Here is a 24,754-nt window from a genome sequence, read left to right on the forward strand (position 1 = left end):
CCAGCAGAGGCAGAAAGCCCTCAGAAAGGACAAAGGTAAAAAGCACTGAAGCTTCAACCTGAGATCACTGGGGGCCTCCTCTCCCTCCCTCATTTACTCTATTATTCCAGACACCACTAGTCTGAATGGGTCCATGCTTTAAAACAGCCACAGGTTGACTGCTTCTATTGCATTTCTACTGCTGTCACCCAGTTTGGCCAGACCCAGATACTCTTCCCCATTTACACTCAGATCCCCAAGCAATCTCTCTTCAGTCCATCTCACTGACAGGAGTTTCTTTCCATTTGGGATGAGTTGCATTCCAAGCCAGACTGGTTTTCCTAAAATATCACTTTCACTTTGGAACTCTCAGAGCCAAAGCCATCATGGGAAGACTGCAAGTACAGATGTGGGAGGAAGCTCTTGATATATTGCTGAGAGAAAAACAGGATAATTTAGAACTAACTGTAGAATATTAAGGTTTGAAAGAATATCCGAGTGTCAATATATTGCATATGGAGCAGTTACTAGGAGGAATAGGTGTTGAAAGAAAGAAAACGGACACTTTCCTTATAAACTCTTCACTTACTTTTATTTTTAGTAACAGTTATGTATTATTTGGTCATTTTAAAAACTTATGCCTCACCTTCCCAAACATTTATCTAAAAAACTATCACAGAAAGTTTAAAGAAGTCACAGTGAGATCCCTTGAGGACACAGGAGACACCCTGTTTGTCTTTGCATTCCAAGCACTTTCTACATAGAGGCATGAAATGACTTTTGAAAAGAAAAGGTGAAAGAAAGAAGGAGAGAGAAAAAGGAAGGTCTTGGACACATGTGCTAATATGTACATATGACTTGGAGCCACCATGCCTCCAATGATTTGTAAGTCATTAATCCCCTGCTGGAGACTCATCATCCATTGTAGGTATTTACTGAGACTCACTAAGCACAAGGGACTTTTTGCACCCTATAAGGAGGGATAAACACTACAACCCAGAACTTTCCCTTCAGGAAAGATAAAGATACATATAACATGCAGGGTTGAAAGCAAACAAAAGAGAAGGAGGCAAAAAAACAGAAATAGAGAAAATGAGAAGTGGTAGATGATACTGCAGGGCAACGCAGAAGAACAGAGGAATGTGCTAGTGTGTTTGGAGGTGTGGGGAATGCATGGGTAAATGTGGAGGGAGCCATTTCTGTGAAGTAAGTGGTGGAAATCAAGGCCAGACCATGAGGACCTGCAGGATGGTGGCCCTGACAAAGACATACCCAGGGCTTTGGAAGAAAGGGAGGGTTAACAGAAGACGGGCTCTTGGGTGGGGTTAGCAGGGTTAAAAAAAAGGATAGGAGAGAGCTGAAACATATTTGTAGGGAGAAAGAGGGGTCCAGGAAGACAGAGAGACAGAGCATAGTTCACAGCTCAAGGTGCTGAAGAAGAAACAAGCAAAGATGGGTCCAGAAGAGAGAGAAAGAGTCAGCGAAACAGAGAGACAGTTGGCAGTGACACTAAGATATTCTAAGGGAGGAGAGGACAGCGAGGAATCTCAGAGAGGTGTGGGGTCAAAAAGTGAGGGTATACAGGTTGACAGGCAGAAGGTAAGAAGGGCATTATGATGGGTATTATCATCTACCAGGATGAATGAGGGATTGCTAAGTAGCCCTGGGAACTAACAGAAGCTAGGCAGCATGAATGGTATTTCCTTCCCTTTCTTAGTTCATAAGATTCTCCATGCGTAAAATTGGGTAATTCCTACTCATGCATATGTATGAAAAGGCACTATCAATGAAAGGTTTTGAAGCTAGAGGAAATAAAACATCAACTCTACAGGAAACACGACTCATGACTAGAGTGATGGACACTCATATCCGCCAGATAGGCTGGCCCAGAAATGATATGAGAAGTTAGAAAGAGATCTATAGGCTGCCCTGCCTCCACATCTCTGATGATCAGTTTTCTCAGTTTAGCAGAGGCTGCTCAAAAACCTTAGGCAATGGGAGGCTGAAGGAAGAGAAAACGCTCATCCTTACAGAAACAGTACGGATGGTGCAGATGTCACCCCATCACTTATAAACCACACAGAGAGCAAAAGAGACATGTATATATCATAAGCAAAGAATGGGGTATACCTCCTTCCCTGATTTTTTTTATGACCCTTTGTGCCTTGGACCCCTTCCAGAGTCTAACAGGAATGGAGAAAAGGGAATGCATTCCAGGATTTGAATTGGAGTGTGGGGCATGTGAAGATGTGGAAGAAGGGAAGATATAGAGTCATCTCTGTCTGGGAGGTCTCTGATTTTGGAGGGACAGCATGGACTTTGGAGAGGTATCTTTAAGACTCCTTAAATCCTGAGAGTGCTTTTTGGCTCCACAAAACAATACAGTGACTAAATATTATAGCATTTCCCTTATCTCTTAATTATGATTCCACTTATATATCCCAGGTCAGGATTGTATATAAGCACATTCTGAAAAAATGCTTAAAATTATACATACTTTAAAAACCTTCTGCCTTTATCTTTATCCCCATAGGACCTTTTCATCTTCCCTTTATAAGGGCATTACTAGCTCCTCTTTTTAAAACACATATTTATTTGATCTCACTGTTAAATTGTAATTCACCATAACATGGCTCTCCTTTCTTTCACTACCAAGTAACTAAATGGCTGTCTCCACCTCTCTACTGAAAGTGCTCTGCAGAAGTCACCACCTCTTCCATCTGATAAATGCAAGTCTTTCTTCTGTCTGTACTCTGAACTACTCATTCTCCTATAAGGATGGGTGCCCTTTCATTTATTTCCAAGTCTTTACAAAAGCTGCCCAGGATTTCTTCTACCTTACTTCCATAATAAAAAGGTATTTAAGGAGTACTTTCTAAGCTTCAGCACTTGATAAGCACTTAACTGAGCATATTCTTAAAGATAATTCACTGTCTTCTGTCTTACATTTTTTGCCATCAAAAAATTATTTCTTTGTAGGCAATATATTTTTCCCCTTCAGCTGGTTTTAAAATCTTTGTCTTTAACATTCTGTCATTTCATTACTGAGTCTAGAGTTTAAGAACTGATTTCTTGTTTACCTTGCTTATAGTTTGATGTGGTTCCTGAATCTCAGCATACTCATCTTTCCCAAATCTTGTTCATCTTGATCATTTAAACTCTTTATTTTTAACTAAGTGAAACATACTACATGGGTATCCTGACTTCCCAAGAAATCCCAAATATCACAGAATAGCTCTATCAAATCCCCATTTACCTTAAAATGTAGTTTGTCCTGTATTTTTATATATAATTTTTATAACAAAAACAGAGTATGCAAGCTTATGAATGAGGCACCTTTAAAGGTGGATAGCACTGAGCACAGAGGTAAAACAAAATGGGCAAAAGTGCGAGTGCCAGACAGCTCTCTAACCATGCAGCAGCTGTGTGACCATGGGGAGGTTGCCCAATATCACTGAAGCTTAATTTCTGTCTTAAGAATGAGAATGACAGATTCTACCGTTTTACCACTCAGGGTTGCTGGGTCTAAGTGAAGTAACACATGTCAAGTTCTATCTGACCATATTCCTTGAGGGTAGGACTGTGTTCTAGTAACCACCTGTATCAATTTATTGCTACTCAGCTCCAAATTTACCTTTCAATACAAGCTCTGTGGTAATGGATGGAATCCCTTTAAGCACATCTCCTGTACAGCAGCATGATGGTAAGATTCCTCTGCAGAATGGAGGGGCAACACTGCAGAATGAAAGGGCTTCTCTTGGTCCGACTGCTACACAGCCTGTCAGTGGTGTGGATATAAGGATGTCCAGTGGTATGCATGCCCAGAACACACATCCCTCAGCGACCTCAGCACCAGCCCTGCCTGGTGATCACCTCCCTACAGCCCTCCTAAAGCAGACACTAGGTGTTCTGGGCCTCCCATCCACAGTGATGCTCTAACTCTCTCTGCTAGCCTTCCCCCTGCCCCCCAGGTTTGTTTTTCACAGCTCTCCTGATGTAGACATCACATACTCTATGTCTCTTACCCACAGCCATACCCCAACTCCACCTGTGTGCCCACTCACCAGCTGCAGAGATCACCTGCATCCAAGCCCTGGAGGATTGCTTTCTGTTTTCCCTGCAACTGGGACCAGCTCCGACATAGGCAATCTGGTGAATTTCTCTGTCACCAGTAGCTGTAATCACACCTTCTACATTAATGTCTAAAGGGCATCTTGGGAAAAGGTCTACCTTCCAAGTTTGTGCTGCCTTGAGTACTCTCCTCTTTACACCTTGTAGGTACTCTTTTATTATAGTTTAATAGTTCTTTATAATAAATTTCTTCTGTTTAAATCACTGCATGGTTTCTGTCTCCTGATTGGACCCAGGCTGATATACCAGTGCTTCCCCTAGTGCCTAGCACAATGAACAACAAAACACATTACCTCTCCATGAAACCCTTCTTCCCTTTTCTAGTTAGCCCTGGATAATTTATCTTTGACTTACTCAAAATCAAAACAGATCAATGTAGAAGGCCAAAGTTGGAATAGACTTCTAATTCTTTTTTTTTTTTTTTTTTTTATCTTTTTTGAGACAGAGTCTTGCTCTGTCACCCAGGCTGGAGTGCAGTGGTGCAATCTCGGTTCACTGCAAGCTCCGCCTCCCAGGTTCACGCCACTGTCCTGCCTCAGCCTCCTGTGTAGCTGGGACTACAGGCGCCCACCATCACGCCCAGCTAATTTTCTGTATTTTTAGTAGAGGCGGGGTTTCACCCTGTTAGCCAGGAGGGTCTCGATCTCCTGACCTCGTGATCCGCCTGCCTCAGCCTCCCAAAGTGCTGGGATTACAGGCGTGAGCCACCGCGTCTGGCCTAGATTTCTAATTCTTAATCATGTCACTATTTGGATGTTAACTGATGCCATTTCTGGAGACTGGCTGGAACTCCTAACGGAGACTCTACCTAATTCGATCATTTAAACTCATAACTGGAGAATTACTTTCATTCTGGCTCCTGAAGACTTCAGGTCAGATTAATCTACTCCCTCTAATTTTAAAAAGGAGTTTTGTTTGTTAGTCTATTCACTCATTTTAAGGAACATAAACTGCCTAGGGACTAATTTAGTCAAACATGTTAATTCCATCAGTGTCCACCAGTAAGACTAGGACAGGGGATGCTAAGGCAGGAAAACTGAAACTCAAAAGCACAGTGACTTCCATAACAGAACAACTACTCCAATACTATTTAGTTTATTTTTTTCTAGGAAGCATGCCCTTGAAGCCAGAAAGAGTAGAATAAGCAGATTAAGAAAGAAAAGGAAATCCAAAATGAATAATTATATAATTATAATCAGGCGCACCATCAGAAACTTCACTGCAAACTCAAAGGTGGTTGCCATGAAGAGCCAACAGCCTTCCGGAGACTTCTGCACCTGTCCCCTTTGCAGTTCTAATCTAGCACATGGATGTGGCTGGCTTCCTGCACATTCTGACTCATAACCCACACCAGGGTTGGTTAATAATTGTTCTCTGAGCCTTTCTAGACCTTTTACTTCCCAGCTCCTATTGAAATTGTACAGGTCCAAATCCTATAGCAAATTCCTTATTACAGGACACTCACAGTCATCCTGCTTCCCTGATTGAAATCCTGATTCACAAGGATTCAAAAACTGAAGAATAGCCTCAAATCGATTACATTTAATTTAACATTAATATATGTAAAGTTTTATATTTAGGCTAAAAAACAAAGAAACCTACAGAAATAAAGAATGAGTAAAACCTGAATTAAAAGCAATTACTGTTATTATCCCGAGGAGTCTGAACTCCGACTCCACTATGACCTAGGACCAAACACAGTTTGTTAAGCAAATAAATTACACTGGATCTAATTCATACAAAATGAATGTACAACTTCATATTGTGGGGGTAAAATATTGTCTTCCACATTTTACATTGATAAGACAGAATATCTGGGATATTCTATTAAACTCTAATATTTTAAAGAGGAAATACTGTTTTCTGAAATTAAGAAGTCTAGAAAAATACAATAAGAATGGCTTCAGGAACTTGGGTTAACTTAAAAGATAAACAAGATCTATATATTTGTGGCTCCAGAGGTAAGAGCTAGGATAAATGGAAAACAATTATATATATAAAAAATTTACTTTTGCTTAATGAAGAACACTGTAATAGCGAATCACTTCCTGTGATAAAGAGGTATACTGTAATAAAGGATAAACTGAAAAAAAAAAGGAGAAATTGGTTTAGATGTCCACCATAGTGTTGTTAACCTCTTAAGATTCCATGATGTTAGAGGTGACCGGGGCTAAGAAAAGGGGGTGATGGGAAGTTACTGCTTAATGGGCACAGAGTTTCTGTTTGGAGTGATAAAAAAGTTTTGGAAACAGATAGTGGTGATGGGTGCACAGGACTATCAATGTAATTAATGCCTCTGATTTGTATGCTTAAAAAGTGGTTAAAATGGCAAAATTTATGTTATATATATTTATTTCACCACAATTAAAAATATATGATTCTGTTATTCTATGTGAATAATGCAAAAGATTTAAATAAAAAATTTGACTGAATAAAAAATAAAAAATTCATTCGTCTAAAGTGAACACTTCAGTAAGCCAGTGTTTCATAAAGCCACAAACAATTATATGTATTCTTCAGCAGAGCTAGTGAATCAAACCAGAGTGGTCCCTTCAGGGCAGAAAAATAACTGTATCCATGAAAAGCTCATTTGTAAATGTTACCATATTATCATCATAAATATCCTTGTTCGTGATAAAATGGACCGTATATATTTTAGAAAAAAGTCCTCATACATACACACACACACACACACAGATATAAAAATTCACATGTACACAGACCAAAACATCACAATTTAATACATGAAAAAAAAGTACCCACGACACTGAAAACACAGGGACTAAAGTTTATTTCTTTGTTTTTAAACACAAGTTGCTAAATTTTGATAGACTAGAAAGACATCCACAAGACTATCAACAATCAGAGAGCCTACAGTGTGAGTTTTGAGGCCAAAGAAAAATGCATATAACATTTAAAATGTATTTGGCGTTCCCCATTCCCCCTAATATTTCTTCCTAAAAGTGAATGGGTGGGAAAAGACATACTATACTAAAACTAATTGAATAAAAAAACTTTTTTAAAAAAGAAAGAAGACTATTACTACCTGATTTCAAGAATTATTAAACTATGGTAATCAAGACAGTGTGGTACTAGCGTCAAGACAGACAATTAGACAAATAGAACAAAGAGTCCAGAAATAAACCTCACAGATATGGATAACTGATGTTTAGCAAAGGCACTATAGTGGAGAGTGGAGAAAGAACAGTCTTTTCAACAAACAGGGCTAGAACAACTGGACATCCCTTTGCAGAAAGGGAGGAAAAGAGAGAGGAACAGAGAGAAGGAAGAAGAGAAGGAAGAGGAGGAGGAGGAGGAGAACTTTAATCCATTCCTCATACCACATAAAAAATTGAATCAACTTGGATCATACACATAAACATAAAACTTAAATTTAAACTTCATGCTTTAGAAGAAAACAGAAAAATCTTTGTGACCTTGAGTTAGGTGCAGATTTCTTAGTTATGACACCAAAAGCATAATCAATAAAATTTTAAAAATTGACAAATTGGACTCCATCAGAATTTAAAACTTTTGCTCTTTAAAAGACACTATGAAAAAAAAAAAGACAAGCCAGACTTGGAGAAAATGTTTGTAAACCATATATTTGATAAAAACTCTTACATCCATAATTTATAAAGAACTCTCAAGATTATGAAAACAAAATGGGCTAAAGATTTGAACAGATGCTTAAAAATATATATACAAACGGCATGTAAGATCAAGAGAAGGCTGAGTGCAGTGGCTCACGTCTATAATCCCAGCACTATGGGAGGCTGCGGTGAATGGTTCGCTTGAGCTCAGCAGTTCAAGACCAGCCTGGGCAACATAGTGAGGCCCTGTCTCTGCAAAAAATTTAAAAATTAGCTGGGTATGATGGTGCACATCTGTAGTCCCAGCTACCCAGAAGGCTGAGGTGAGGGAATTGCTTGAGCCCAGAAGGTTAAAGCTGCAGTGAGCCGTGATTACACCACTGGTACTCCAGCCTGGGTGACAGAGTAAGACCCTGTCTCAAAACAAACAAAAAGATGATATTTAATATTAGTCATTAGGAAAATGCAAATTAAAATCACAATGAGATATTAATAAACACATATTTGAAGAGCTAAAATTAAAAGGACTGACAATACTGGATGTTGGCAGATATGGAGGAATTGGGACTTTTGTACACCACTGGTGGTATCCCTTTAGAAAGAAATCTGGCAATTTCTTTAAAAGCTAAATGTATACCTATCATATGACTCAGCCATTCTGTTCCTGGGTATTTACCCAAGAAAAATAAAAGCATATGTCCACGCAAAGACTTGAACATAATGACATAATAAACATATGAATGTTCATTACACGAACATTCATAGATCCTTTAATAGTAATAGCCCAAAACCGGAAACCACCAAAATGTCCATGAACACATGAATGGTTAGACAAGCTGTGATATACCTATAAAACAGATCATTGATCTGTAATGAAAAGGGATGAACTGCTGATACATGCTATGACAAGGAATGAATCTCAAAATAAATTATGCTGAGTGAAAGAAGCCAGCTCCTCCCAAAAAAGAGGATATACTGTTGATTCAATTTACACAAAATTCTAGAAAATGCAAACTCATCAATAACAGAAAGGAGATCGTGGTAGCTTGGGGATGTGGGGATTGAGACTGGGGATGAAGTGGGAGAGAAATGAGGAGGGAAGGGTTACAAAAAAGCACAAGGAAACTTTTAGGGTGATAGATATGTTCACCATCTTGACTGAGATTTATTCACCAAGTTATTCAACTTTAAATATGTTTGATTTTTGCATGCCAATTATACCTCAATGAAGCTGTTAAAAATAAGCAAAGTCAGCAGCTTACTTGGACATGTGAAAACTTTGGGGAAAGTCCTTTCTTTCAACCAGCAAAAGGCAGAACTCACTCATGATCAGCATCCGTAAGGAGGTCACTTTTTTCCATATATGATGCCAGCATTAAGAAAATAAAGCCAAGAAACTCTTCCTTTTACAAAATGCATATCATAGGGGCCTGCCCATTCACATTCTTCAAGCCAGCTTCTGATGCAATCTGTTTCTTAAAGCCTTTTCTCATCACTCAAGTAGAAGGTAATTGTTCCCTTCGGTGAATCACCATAACACTTATGTTAATTTTCAGATATTAATTCAATGCATTTATCCATCCACCCATTGCACATTTATTAAGTGCTTCGTTTGGGCCAGACACAGGTTTGGCGCTAGAGATACAAAAGTGAGTAGAAGGGCATAGATTTTTCCCTCAAGAGCCTAACAGGCTAGTGGCAAAAAATTGACATTTGTTTTTTAAAAAAGTAACAGAAACACTATAACAATTATTTCAAAAAACATTAAACAGTACTACAGGAACACAGAGGCAGAAATTCATTTTGTCAGACATACTATCTTATACCTCAATAACTTGTCTATTTCCCACTAGTCTAAAACTCCCTGAGAACAAGGGACTGCCACTCATTTAGTTTAGTAATCGGTGAAATTACCTAGCACAGTACCTGGCATGAGTATTTCACACCTGCACATTGTTTGGATGAATGGACATTCCATTTCACAAGCATCTGCTCTTTAAAAGGCAGGGCCACCATGCTGCCAACTTCACACGTTGAGTTCCAACCCTTATCCACTTTGTCAACAAAAGCATGGCAATAATTTGAGAGTAGACAAAATCAAAACCTAAATCTAGGTCCCCAAATTCCTAAAGGAATGGCCATTCTCCCAATGAGGAAAACAGGAAGGAGGTGGGGCTTAGTCTGCAGAGATCCGGGACACAAGAATGACACCCATGACTCGAGCTCCTGCCATGGTTCCTGGGAGAGCCTGGCTTTCTATATGTTCTTGCTATCTGATATATTCTTCTGCCTAGGACAAGACACATGGCTGGCAGCCATCTAATCTCTAGAGGAATCATACCAGTCTCCTTGTAAAAGCAATTTCTGGGTGTGTGTCAGTTTGGTCTGCTATAATAAAATACCAGAAACTGGCTGGCTTATAAATAATAGTTTATTTTTCACAGTCCCGGAGTCTGGGAAGTTTAAGATTAAGGTGCTGGCAGATTCGGCATCTAGTGAGGGCCCGCCTTCAAGCTGTGTCTTCCCATAGGGGAAAGACGTTACCATGGGGCTAGCTAGTTTTCTGGGGCCTCTTTTTATAAAATAAGGTCACTAATCCCAAACATGAGGGCCCCACCCTCATGACTTAATCACCCCCCAAAGGTTTCAACTCCTAATTCCATCATCTTGGGGGTTAGGATTTCAACATACAAATTTTGGGGAGACAAAAGCATTCAGACCTGGAGACACATTTGTGACTTTCGATTCCTGCATGATAACAAAGCTCTTATTACTATGCTCAGTTTCTGAAGGGGTAGAGAGGTGGAAGAGATAACTGTGGGAAATTGTTAGCAGAGGGTGATGGAATAATCCAGTTTTCTTATTTTGATCAATATATATGCAATTTTAGAATTTCAGTTAGGACAATGCTAGCACAAATTTAAAAGGTCTCCAGTTACAACTGAGAGGTTTAAATTAAACATCAAGCAGAAATACTTCATAGCTTCCTTAATGCAATCAAGCATGACCAGAATGATAAGGCAGATTTACTTCTTGTACTCACATCTAATGGAAGCAACAGGTCTCAGAAGGGAAAAGCATAGGAGTTTATTTAAATTTGCCTGGATCTACCAGCCTGACAGGTATCTGTAGGAGAAGGCAGGGGGACTCTAGGGCTCAGTGATACCTTGGGGGCTGGACTGGGCTCTTACCTGTAGATGGGGTCCTGCATCACCAGCATCTTGCTCTCATCCCACGTCCATTCCTTTTTCTGCAATAAAAGAAGCTGTAAATGAATAAGTTAGGCTTGTCCTCAGTTACAGGACCAGGGTACACACTGAGCTATGCATACTTATACAAACACATGCATTTTGCTCCTGACGTGACTTTTTCCCTCTAAGAGGCCTGGAGTTGATTGCTCCAAAACGACGAGTGGAAAATGTCAAGTGTCTAGTCTGATCAGTTTCCTCCAAGCACTTTAGGAGAGTGCCTCTCCAGGGCTCAGAGGGTAGGCAGAAGCCAAGAAGTCCTTAGGGAACTCAGGGGGTGAAGTGGGGACATAGTGTGGAGCTCCAGACAAGCCAGGTAGGTTAATCAGTACGTTTGCAGAGTGACCCCTAAGAGGCTATTCATTCTGGCTGTAAACCTAACTTACGGTGAACACAAAAGAGACCCTCTAAGCTAGGGATGAGGAGTTGGAGGAGAGTGGATTCAATTGCAGTGCTTGCTGAGATGAGAAGCACCCCAGTGTGGGGGGACATTACGGTCAGCGGCCAACTACACCCCCTCAGGTCCAACCTCCAGGTGCAGGGATGGAGAATCCTGCTCTACCTTCATCGGCCTTTGTCAGAGAGACTTTGCTGTCCAGGGAAATAAGGGAAGAACACATTCGTCTGTGAAAGAAGGACTCAAGATGGGGGAAAGGGCAAGGGGTATACAGTGGATTAACTGAATGCTTTTAGCTATGTGGATTTCTCAGAGATAATGCACAGGGTGTCCACTCTCTAAACATACTGGGCTTTGGAGCTTGTTAGGCCCCCACCAGGGACTAGGGGAGATCATGTCCAGGCTCTTACAGTGACATTAGGAAGAAGCGCTGTCAGCAGCTTTACCCAAACACCATACTACATATGCACGTGCACACACAGACAAACATACACACACACACACACACACACGCCATTTAATCCCTGAATTTTGATTAAACACCAATACAATCCATAGAGGTGGATTTTAGACTGGTTTAAAAACATCCAAAAACATCCAATATCAAACTGTTTTATAGACAACAAAACTTCAGTTACAGCCAAAAACTAAATATTTTTTTAAAAAGATACCTTCCTATAATTGCTACTGACTACCCTATAGAATTTTAATATATGAATTACCTATTTGAAGCAACAAAGAAGGAGACTAGTCTCTTTTCTAAGCAAGAACCCCTTCAAATACATAAACAGAGCAAGTCCAGAACATTTTTATACTAAATAATCCCAGGTTTTGTAAACATCCCTCACTAGATAAGTTTCCCAGACTACCTGCTACCATAGTGAATTTTCTTTGTATGTATTCTACTTACCAGCGATCCCCCCAAAACCTGGTAAAAAGAACTGGATCCCTGATCAGCATGGTATAGAGACACAGCCTTTTAATGTTCCAGCCACACAGAGACACAGCCTTTTAATGTTCCAGCCATGATACTCCTCCTAACCCAGCAGACTGGTTTATAGCACTTTTTAAATGATCTCATAATGAGCACACATTAGGCTAGTTTCCAACTGATGCACTGAAATTCTTCAGAGTTAAAGTCCAAATATCTGCATGCATATTGTAAACATCCAATATCATTGTTCTCTATAGTAGTCCTTCAAACAGCAAAATACAATAATATGCTTAAAAGATGGTTTGATCTCAGGGCAAAATCTTTATGACATATTAAATTAAGTCACATCTATAGCCATGACCACATATTCTACCTGCACTTTTAATTTAATGCAGTTAGCAATGTTTATGAAGCTGTGGAGTCCATCTACTGAGTTTATTTTAGCTATTATATTTTTCAGTTCTAATATCTCTATTTGGTTATTTATTTCTTTTTCTTTGCTGAGACTCTACTTTTTCATTTGTTTTAAGAGTTTTTGTAGCTGCTCATGGAAGCATTTTTGTGATGGCTCTCTCAAAATCTTTGTCAGATAATTCTAACATCTCTGTTATCTTGGTGTTAGCACCAATTGATTGTCTTTTTTTCACAAAAGTTGAGATTTTCCTCATTCCTGGTATAGTGAGTGATTTTCAACTGGAGCCTAGACATTTTGAGTATTGTAAGACTCTAGATGTTATTTAAACTTTCTGCATTCACTATCTTACTGTGACACTAAATAGGGGAAGGAGTAGATGCCACCTTATTACCCCCAGAAGGGAGTTAAGGCTGGGTTCCCACTCGGCCTCTGCTGATCCTCATTACTGCTGGGTATAGGTGGGAGTTCTAGGTCCCCACTGGGCTTCCAATTACACCACCCTGGTTTGTTGGGGTAGGAGTGCCTTGGAGTTCCCACATGGCATCCGCTGACAACATGCACAGTCAGTGGCTTCATGACTGCAGGTCAGTGGTGGAAGTGTGGCTTCTCCACAGACACCATATGGGAAACAGGAGCGAGAAGGGTGGTGTGGGACACTCATTACCAGGGCCTGGGTGGCAGTGAGGCTGGTCTTCCGTGGATTGTTTGGCTGGAAGAGAGTGGTTATTGTGGACAGTTTTCTGCCTTGTTATGCTGCCCCTTTTTCTCCTCTTTGGCTGGAGAGAGCAGGCTTTTGTTGGGGCTTTTATGCCTGTTCCCACTTGCATGTGTGAGTTGCCAGCTTCTTCAGCTCTGCATCTGGGATATATGAGGTGAAAAGAAACCCAGGGAATTCACAACTATGTAATTTGTGAGTCCCTAGGTTCCTAGCCAGGCTGCCCTCTCTCCCCCTCTCATAATCTTCTGATGTTGATTTTATATATAATGTCTAGGGTTTTCAGCTGTACTTAGCAGGAGGAATAGGGTAAAGTGCATCTACTTGGTCTTCCCAGAAGCAAAAGTCTGGTTCCTATATCTATCATTTTTTTTTTTTTTTAAACTACAGTTGCCTCAGCTCCACCTCTTGAGAGACATGAATACAGTGGGTCAGAGGTGAGGCCCCATAATCTGTAGCTTTAACAAACATTTCAAGTGGTTCTGATGCGACCCTAGGGTTGAGAGCCACTGCTATACACCAAAGAAAGACTGGACTGAAATCCTCAACCGGAAGGTCTCTTTCACACACCACACACTCCTCTGTAGTCTCAGGCCTGGCACAGGGAGGTCCCCTGACATTTCAAAGACAGCCAACTGACCACGGTCCCGTTAACCACTGTCTCAGGCCAGGGCCCACCTCAGCATAGTCAGGAAGTGGCTGAGGTGGCTTAAACACTTGGTGGGGCATCAGCAGACGTGCTTTGCTCCTGAGAGAATGCATCTTCACTTCTCTCATGCTCTTACCATCAGGATAGTCTGCTCCCAACAGTCCTTGCAGCTCTGGTGTGATTTTCAAAGTGACTGAGAGGAACCAATGACCCAATACACCAAAGAGGCTGTGAAACCCCAACCAGCCACATGTCCTGTTCCCTTCTGAGGAAAGCAGCCCCAAAGAGGGTCTGAACGAGGGTGATTTGGTTTATGCTGCATGCATCTGAGGAAGCCAACTGTGCTAATCTGGCCATGACTGTCTGGGGTCAGGATCCCCACCTGACTGACCATGGGGAGCCAGCAAGGGGCTGGCATTAAATCACCCAGTCATTGAGCTCTATGATAAAAAGACCCAATCAATTCCTTTCTTTGGGGAATATCAAATCCTAAGTGGAGTCTAGGTTGAGCCCCAGTAATGGTGGACAGTTTTTGTGACCTGTGACTCTATTTCCACTCATACTGGCAGCAACACTGAGGGAGAGGATGCATCGGGCGCCAGTTCATGTTTCCTCCAAGCCTTGCTATGTGCCTCCTTTATCAAAGCTAACCTGGGCAAGACTCTTCTCGGCAATTCTATAGAATGTAACTAAGACATTCATTAAAAGGAAAGAATAATGAGGCAAAATAATACAGAACAACTATTTTCTTTCTCTGGCAGATATGAATAGGAGGACAGAGAAACCTCCCAGGGCCCCTTGGGTTAATTTAATAAGAATGAGCATTGGCAGGGTCTACAGAAGCCAAAACATACTTTACTTTTAAAAGAGGTCCCAGCACCCATATACAATGTCCTGAAAAGGGAGAAAACCACAAAGATCTTTTCACCAACTTACTAATTTTCCTTTTCTGAAGATCTCATTAAAATCTAGTCCTGTCACTTCACAGACCTTCATCCTTGGATGAAAATTATTAAATCTATGAAGAGATCAGGAAATCATCAAGATAACTCAACGGGTTTGGGGAGTAACAGGGACTCACCAATGTTTTGGTTATTCAAGAAGCTAATGCAAATACTGTTGGAGCTTTTCTTGTTTTTGAGACAGAGTCTCGCTCTGTCACCAGGCTGGAGTGCAGTGGCGTGATCTCCGCTCACTGCAAGCTCAGCCTTCCGGGTTCAAGTGATTCTCCTGCCTCAGTCTCCCGAGTAGCTGGGACTACAGGCACTCACCACCATGCCCAGCTAATTTTTATATTTTTAGTAGAGATGGGGTTTCACCGCGTTGGCCAGGTTGGTCTTGAATTCCTAACCTCAGGTGATCCGCCCGCCTCAGCCTCGCAAAGTGCTGGGATTACAGGCGTGAGCCACCGCACCCGGCCACTGTTGGAGCTTTTTAACCCAATCTCCTCAAGGCCTGAATGACAGTCCAAGAACTTTAGAACTAAAGGGTCTCCACCCCTCCCACACTGCACCTCTTTCAAATAATACCCTGAGGAGTGTAGTCACTCAAGCAAAGTGTCACTCCTTGTTAGCAGCCCAGCCAAGAGTAAAAACAAATTCTCTGATGTTTGGACTAGTGCTGACTCCACTACTCTGGCACAATTCATAGGCAATGCAATATAATGAATGGCTTAACTTAGAGGGAGGCCCCGCTTCACGTATCTCACATGACTTTATGATTGTCATCAATGTCTTTAATCAAGAACAATTTGATTCTTCCTGTCTCCTGGTCTGAAATCGTGTCTCTTATTGCCTCTGTTTTGCAAGTATTTCAAAGAAAAAAACAAAACAACACAAACAAACCAGCTCCTCCTCACTTTTCTATATGGAAATACTCTTCTAAGGAAAAACAATTAGAAAAAAAAAATTTGAAATGAGAAGAAGAATAGGAAGAAAAACAAATTTCCCAGACCTATGGAATTATAAATCAAAGTTGGCTTCAAAAATAGATAGGACAGAATGTATTACTGAACAATAACTACAGCCAAACTCAGTTTAACTGTCTTTGAAGTCTTTTTTTTTTTTTCCTTTTAAAAAAAAATCCTTGAAAATAAAGACTTGGAGTCTTGGTAGCTGTGTGAGGGAAATTTCAGTTTTGCTACTCACTGTCTAGGATCAGCTGTGGTCTCCATGATATGCCAGGAAATGACATTTTCAGTTCAGATGGGAGTGGAAGGAAAGAGGAAGAGAAAGAGAGGAGGAAAGGAGGGGACACACACCTCTAAAGCTGTCAGCACCTCTCTGAGTGCCTTCTGGGGTAAGGGAGCCCTTCACAGGCTTGTTTACTAAAAACAGCCCACGGAACCTGCAGCACTGGGCACCAGCAGGACTGGTCTTCAACCTCCTTCCACCATGAGTCCAGGCTCAGGCAGGGCTCCCGCTGGAGCAGGAGCACTAGCAGTAGCAGCAGCAGCAATGGCGAGGCCAATATGCTAAATGCTCAAGGAGACAAGGATCTGCCTCTTCACTCACTCCAGAAATAAAGCAAATGGAGAAAAAAATGTGAGTGGGGAGGGAGTGCCTGGTGGAGCAGATTAATTAGTCCTAGGGGCAACTGTCTGGCATTCTGCCATGCCCCAACTCTAAATACGGATATGTGTAACTCCTTTCTCTTACTCCTGTGCCCTCCGTGTCTGCTAAGGACACCCATGGCACTGCTGAGCCTTTTAGGAGGTCTCTAAACTAGAGTTTATTAATCTGTCTCTCTCTCTGTGCCATCTCCTCCCTTCCCCTCTTCTCTTTGTTTATGAATTCCTTACTCCAGGGTATTTTTAAAAGTCAGTGAGACAGAGGGAGTAGCTTAACTTGAAGGAAGGTTCAACTTCATATCTCGGTTGGTAAACATTTTCTGGAGTGAGAAAGGAAGGTGTGATCATAGAGTGTATGCCACAGACCTCCAGTTACAGGGAGGTGCACCCAAAGGCCCCAGCTGCTGCACTCTGAAATTCATCATCATGTTGGTTCAGGAGCTATGCTTTCCACAGACTGCTCCAGCCAGTAACTGAGAATGAAGGGATACTAAGGCAGGCCCGTCCCTGGGAGATGTGGGGAACCCGACAGACAACTTTGGCTTCTGGACACCCTGAAACCTTGCCAAGCCTTCCTCAGACTGCACTGCAGCCTAAGAGCCTTTTGCTAACCTTCCTTTCTTCTCCCCCTCTCTCTTGCACTCAGGGGCAGGCCTCCCTGCAGCCTGACAGCCCTCCCAGCCTTTCTCAGATGCTTCCCCCTTCTCTCCCACAGGCGTTTAACAGTGTCTTGGCATCTGCTTCTCAGAGGACCTAGACTAACACAGAAAGTGAGAAGGTGAGAAAGCAAAGATATAGGAAAGTCATCTGTATCTGCTTCATTTTTCATTCTCATAGTTGATATGGGGGAAAAAGTCCTTTCCTCCATTTAGGGAAAGAACTATATAACGCTTTTAGATTACTAAAATTGGTCTCTAACTTAAAAGTGAACACTGAGGCTCAGAGAAGTTGACTTATTTCCCTCCAAGGCCACCTAGTCCAGTGATAAATAAAATCCAACTCTTCTACCTGCAGTCCCACGGTCTGCAACTCCAAATGATGAAATCAGTCTTTCACTGTCCACTGCCAGGAAGTTCTTTGCTTTCCACAGAGGAAGGGGATAAAGGGCTTGCTCTGTATGCTTTTTGTAAGACCACTGAATGGGGTAAGCACATCTTTGATATAGGACCTTCTCTTTCCTTAATCTGTTGAGTGCAAATGTCAAGTCCTCCATGGAAATTCACAGCCACTTTATCATTCTAAAAGCTCCTGGCAAGGAATGGTATATGGGAACTGGTTTAGAGGTAGGTCTTCCTGGAACCATGCCAAGAAGAGAAAACAGAGTCAGGAATAATTATCACAGTGGTCCTTTCTCCTTCTGACATGTGGAAATGGATATGGCATCTTTGAAGCCCTTCCTCAGGAATGCTAAAGTAGAGGAGAAATTTGTACTGACATTCATTTCCTATCCCTACTAGAAATTATCAGTAGGCATATCACAAAGCCTGCAAGCTTCACCATTATTCATGTAGCATTATTCAAGCACCTAATAGCAGTGGTGACTTAAAAAAAAAAAACTTACGAAGGCCATATAAACTCAGTTTGACAAGTTCTCCATGCTTCTAGATAGAATGGGATTATACTGAAAATAAAGCTATCTCTCTCCTTCAGGTATAACCTATGGATATAGGAACGTGCATTTCAAAATTGAAGCAGTAATAAATCCTCCCACGATGTTCACAATTCCTAATAGGCCTGTTTTTAAAGTAGCAGAAAATAAAGAAGGCCAAGAAACACAGCATGGTGGAAATAAGACTGGATGAAGTTTAGGGCCTAGATTCACACGCTGGCTGTCAGTAACTACCTGGGGGTCCCAGGGACATTCACTAGACTTCTCTTACCCTGTTGCTACATCTAATCAATTAGAGGATCAGGCCAAATCATTTTTTAAGTCTCCTAAATTCTGGTTCTATAATTCTGAGTGCCTCCTTTTCTTAATTCGTTCTGACTTCTGTGTTTCCATAGTAACCAGCACTACTATTTGGGCAGGAACATACTTTCCCTGTGATGTAATACACCCATGACAGAGTACAGGTTAGGAGTTAAAGACTCTGGCTTAATTAATTAGGCATTTCCTATGGAGTGGTTATTATCCAAAGGGATCCAAAAAGATCACTCACACATACAGCAACAGAGCAGTGGAAAGAACCTGCTTGGGATTTAAGTAAGACAAGTTTCGAACCTTGACTTCACCACTGATAGTATCTGAGATTCAGGCAAGTTGCTCAATCTGCTTTTGAACAATCATAAGAATGGTATCTATCTAATAGGACAGTTGTGAGGATTTGTTAAGTGTAAACATGTATCAGACAAGGCCTGGGCAATAGCAGGTACTCCACATCAGTGTTAGCTATTACTATTAGCTGTTCTCATTATCACCTTAGTGTGTAATTACTTACATCAGTTTGCTCCCTCTGGTCTTCTACTTTTCCAAACAGATGAAATAAGATTTGAGGGAAGACATGGCCCCTGCTCCCTAAAGCTAACAACCTATGGGGGAAAGAGATAAATAACTACAATGCAATCTTATGAAACCTGTAATAGACCTATGTGTGCATACAGTGACAAAGAATAATTTTGCAGGGAAGGGTTCATATCTAATATCCTTATGTAACCTATGCAGATCCTTGAACATGGTAGACACACAATTAATATTTGTTAATGAAAATGGTGGAGCCTTTTTAGAATGTTGCCTTAGGGGATCCCAACAGAGTTATTGGTTCATAAGAGAAACCATATAAAACTGAAGCCCTTTGAGTCCTTTATTAGAAAAATCCCTTGGATGAAGTTCAAGACTAGTCCTTCTTATTCAGGATTCCACTCCCTAGCAAATGGTGCTATAGCGTGATTCCACTATTATAATAACTAATCATTATATATACATGGAAAAGATAATTACTCGAGCCTAGATGCGAGTTGAAGAAAATGTACTGGTTGAGAGACATCAAAGTACAGCTAATTATCTTAGTAACTGGGTTTACATCACAAATTCAACCTAAGATTCATAAAGAATTTGAGATTCATTATCTGTTGGCATCAGTTCAAGATGACAGCATTTTTAGATATTTGTTATTATAACCAAAAAGATGTTTTTTACATCTCAATGAGAGTTGATTATATTTGGCCACTGCCTACACTAGTATAATGAGCCTGAAATTACAGTCACCTGAACAAATCCTACAATTAACACTATGGAATTAGCAATTTTTATGGAAGCCTTCCTATATTTGAGAAAGGATCTCATCCTTTTTTCTTTCTTTTTAAACTGGCAGATTGACAGGAAAAGAGGGAAGACAATATGATAAAGGTAACAAACTAGACTTCATTTGATCCAATTGCTAAGTATTTATTTTCTCATAATTTAATGATATTATTACACACAAATAATGTTCAATCAAGCAGCTAGTGAACAACCACGATTACTGAAAACATACTACATGTGTCTGGTGCCCAGGCAAGTGCTGGGCTTACAAAGTTCACTGGAGGGCAAGGACTTATTGTAAACACAGTTCTCAGCCAGGAAACACATCACCATTCACCAGTTACAGACAGGTTGGGAGAGAGAGGAGGCTGGGATGGTGGCCTCAGGGATGTTGGACCTCAGAGGGTCCCCTCCTGCTCTAGAAGATTGAGAAAGAACAACATATGACCCACTCAGACTCCAGGGGCTGTTTTTTGTGGGTTTTTTTTTTGGTAGTCCAGTAGATTCTCAAAGACCTAAATATATATAGGTGACCTATATATACACACAAACACCAAAAAGCATGGTTCCAGAGCTGGCACAGAGTATCCAAGCTAGAAAAGTTAAAGTGATCACCTAATTGAACTCTTCACAGTTGAAGCTGAGAAAGGCAAAATAACATGCTTAGAACCACAGGCCAGGAAGGATAGAGCCAGGACTGAAACCCAGGTCTTCTCATCTGGGCTGAGTGTTCCTCCCAGCTTGTCACACTGACCTAGTGAAAATCAACAAGCTAATTGTGGGAGGAGAGGACTGTTCAACATTTTTACCCACTAGCCTGGCACAAGCACCAACGAATCAGTGGGCAATATCAGGCTGTACATGGAACCATTGCTTCACGGCTGAATACAGGCTATGGCTGTCTCTACACCTACAGCTACTTGGCAAAGAGCTCTAGTTCTTAACCTAATCATGATGGTGCAGTGAAATTTGCCAAGTATTCCATTTCCTTGGAGAAAATTGTGCATTTACACAATAGCATGTCTACTCTCACCTCTCTCAATTCTATAAGTAGAGAGAGAAAGTGTGCATGTGTCTGAGTGTGGTGGTAGCATTAAGATACCAGAGAACTGTCATATGAGAACAAGATGACAAAAAGGCTGATTGCTGTTAAGGTGCATTCATCTGTCAGAGACGGTGTAAAATGAACCCCGTGGTTAAAGGCATTATTCAAATCACAGCCACGGTCCTGGAATGGACACCAAGTGTGGGTGCAGGAAACAAGATGGGCGGCTCCCTTTTCCCAAGCCTGGCATCAGAATAGTTAGATCTAGGAAAGACCTGCTAGACCATCTTTTTTTCTGGGCCAGCAGGACGGTGAAGCCACACTGGAGATTACCCAGGACGTAGTTTCAAAGTGAGTCACGAGGTCCCATGCACTCCCTCAGGGAGATGCTACTTCAGCCTGGCTTTCATGTGCTTAGTGGAGGCAGGGAGGCTTCTCTCCAAGTGGTACCTCAGCACACACTGCATCATGTGATCCAATCTCAGTTTTCTCACATGCACAGTGGGGAAGCCACCATATGTAGTAAAGGTACATGGGAGAGACAGTGAGGTGAGAAACCAGACTGTGCCCTAAGGGCAAAACTATGAAGTTGCCCCATGATGGACAACAACAGAGGTGTATGAAGATACCTGAAAGGGACAGAGCAGCCCCTAAGACAGCAGGTGTTTACATTTAACCTAATCGAAAGTCAACAGGCTGGGCTCAGTGGCTCATGCCTGTAATCCTAGCACTTTGGGAGGCTGAGGTGGGTGGATCAACTGAGGTCAGGAGTTCAAGACCACCTAGCCACCATGGCGAAACCCTGTCTCTACTAAAAATATAAAAAGTAGCTGGGCATGGTGGCAGGCACCAGTAATCACAGCTACTCGGGAGGCTGAGGCAGGAGAATCAGTTGAACCCAGGGGGTGGAGGTTGCAGTGAGCCAAGATTGCGCCACTTCACTCCAGCCTGGGCAAAAGAACGAAACTCCATCAAGAAGAAGGGAGGAAGGGAGGGAGGGATGGAGGGAAGGAACGAAGGGAGGGAGGGAGGGAAGGAAGGAAGGGAGGGAAGGAGGGAGGGAGGGAAGGAAGAAAGGAAGGAAGGAAGGAAGGAAGGAGAAAGAAAGAAAGAAAGAAAGAAAGAAAGAAAGAAAGAAAGAAAGAAAGAAAGAAAGAAAGGGAGAAAGGGAGAAAGAAAGCAGGAAATCAGGAAGGAAAGAGGGAAAGAGGGGAAGAGGGAAAGAGGGAGAGAGAGAGAGAGAAAGAGAGAAAGAAAGGGAAGAAAGAGAAGAAAGAAAGAGAAAAGAAAGAAAGGAAGGAAAGGGAAGGAAGGAAGGAAGGAAGGAAGGAAGGAAGGAAGGAAGGAAGGAAGGAAAGGCAAACAAAGATATGTCAGTCAGAAGTACATGTGTAGCGGGGTGGCGGGAAGATTCTGGGAGTGTCAGCTGTGGATTGCTGAGGAAAGCAATCTTACACACGTGACAAATTAGCCCTTTTTTTCCTGAGGATATCTTTTGCTCAAATTCATATTGTTGTCATCCATGATTTCTTTAACAGGCCCAGGGCTTGACAGGCCTCAGCTTGCTTCAGCAACTGTCCTGCTCAGGAACTTCTAGAAGACAATACTCTAAAGACTGTCCCGTGACTGTCCACTCTGTACATACATGTGAGAGGAGAAGAAGCAAAACAGATGTCCCCAGAGGAAGAACAAGATGGGGCCCATGCACACAGTAAAGGCTTACAAAGGCAAAGATATTTAATTCCCTGTACTTGTGAATTTTGAAGAAGGTGGTTCTTTATAAACAGTTTATCTTTTCTCTACATACTTGCAGCATCATAGCCATAAAACACTTTCCAAAACCACCAATGAAAGTATTGAGGGAACGTGAAAGAACAAGTTTTGGATTAATATATGAGACCTTTGTAACCATCCAGAGAGGAAAGGGGCTGCCTCAGGAAGTAGTAAATTTCCCACTGCTACAGGTGTCCAATCATACACTGGACAATGCCCCTTGTACGGACATTATAAACAAGATTTAAGCCCTTGGATTGATATGACAAGTCCCCTTTAAGATCCCTCTCAGCTATATGGTTCTTCAAATTTATGTTGCCTACTATGATTCATTTGTCTTTGCTTCCATAACCTCCACACTCTCTCCCTCTAGCCCCGACATTCAAGGTCTGCTTTAAGTCCCATTTGAATTAAGAGCAACTGAGATTTGGAACCAAAAGAAGCTCAGGAGGTCTATGGAGGACTACGATATGGTGCTACCATCAATAAATGTAAAACAAAGGCATCATAAATAAAAAATAAAAACATCAGCAGAATTGAGAAACAGGGACAAAAAGGGCTCCTCATATATCCTCAATCAGCCAAGCTCTTTTCTGTTTCTTTTTGAAAACACACATCCTCCCACCATACGAATCTAGCCTTTCCAAGGGGTTAATGTTACCTGCCACAACCACATACAACTGGCACAAAACAGACAAGTGTTTAAACAACATATGCTCACTTGCTTGTCTCTCCGCAACTCACGCTGAATGGATCAATCCCCCTGCCCTTCCTCCCGACCTGGCCACACCCCACCATCCCTGCACACGGAGCAGCAGCAGTGGCTGGGTCTTGAGGGACAATGTAAATATGGGCTGCAACAGGAGGATGCAAGGACACACAAGGGAGGGGGCTGCATGGCACCTTGGGTGGGACTGAAGGATGCTCCTGCAGTCGAAGGGGACAGCTGCTGAGGAAGCCTCCTCTCGCTGCCCAATCCCACTGAACCCTACTATTCTCACTAAAATTGAAAATATTTCCTACCATCAGGACTCAAAACTCAAAGATAAAGGTATGAAAATGGGGAGGGGGGTTGAAGGCATGGATGACAGGAGGTGACCCTCATCACCTGGGGTACCAGGACTGACTGAGCCAACTGGTGACTAGGCCTTTGGCCTCGCCTCTCCCTATGCTCTGCTGCAGCCTGTCAGCACCATTGCTGCTCAAAGCAGAAGAGCTTGCCAGATAAGGGAGGGATTCTCTCTGGAGGCAGGCCCAGAAGAAAACGGTACCCCATGCCTACCTCCCCTGCTTTCCTCTTCACCTCAGATTCTGGTTCAGAGCCACTTACCTTTTTCTTCTTCTTCAGAATCACTTTCACTCCATCCACTGAAACCATAATGCTCACTTTCTTCTTCTTGATGTTCTTGGCTTTAAACTCATACTGCAAGAAAGAAGAAAACAAAAAGAAAGTGCAATCTGATGAGATCAGTGCATCTATACAGACCCAGCTAGCCCATGCCTGGAAAAAAGGTCCCCAGACAGGTGTGGGGAACAGCTCCTGGGGGCAGGGAGCACCTTGGGGGATGTAAAAGCAGGTGGATGTCTCAGGGAATCTCTGGGTTAGGAACAGGACTCTGAATAGTCTATACCACTTCTCAGCCATCAGCTAGGGTAGATGGACCTCATCTACCCTCATGAGATGAAAACAGAGTCTACTTGGAATATCCCATAAAAAATCAGAACCTTCCCTCAATAACTCATTCTATCATTTAATGACTTCCACGGTCAGGCAAGTATTCCTAGTGTCTCATCAAAGGCTGCAGAAACTACATTCCATCCTCAGCAAAGACTAACAGCTGGCACCAGTCTTCACATCAGGGTTTTTTACACACTGAAAGATAATTATGAATTCTAAATTACTCTCTACAAGTTCAATTTCAAATTTCCTTTATCTGTGAGTCAGTCTACAAGTCTACCCACAGCCCTGTTAGCCTGAAGATTTTGGCACATCTAGAAAAGACATGGCCTCACAAACCATGTATTTGTTAAGTTTTATTTAATTATATTTTTAATTGACAAATAA

The 24,754-nt window shown here is 41.8% G+C and overlaps 1 protein-coding gene across 2 annotated transcripts in view; it reads right to left on the reverse strand.

The window, feature by feature from the left end:
• LOC101175742 (carboxyl-terminal PDZ ligand of neuronal nitric oxide synthase protein) overlaps window positions 1–24,754 on the reverse strand; it is a 364,946-nt gene that overhangs the window by 124,450 nt on the left and 215,742 nt on the right. Inside the window, exons 3-4 of one of the 2 annotated variants that reach the window (XM_030824051.1) lie at window positions 24,020–24,112; window positions 10,895–10,953 (exon numbers count right to left, since the gene is read on the reverse strand). In XM_030824051.1, coding sequence (XP_030679911.1) covers window positions 10,895–10,953; window positions 24,020–24,112 — 152 coding nt within the window. Of the gene's footprint in view, window positions 1–10,894; window positions 10,969–24,019; window positions 24,113–24,754 lie in introns of both variants that reach the window. The other variant, XM_030824050.1, reaches the window with a different exon arrangement.

This window comes from Nomascus leucogenys, chromosome 12 (genome assembly GCF_006542625.1).
Source record: "Nomascus leucogenys isolate Asia chromosome 12, Asia_NLE_v1, whole genome shotgun sequence".
Lineage (NCBI taxonomy): Eukaryota > Metazoa > Chordata > Mammalia > Primates > Hylobatidae > Nomascus > Nomascus leucogenys.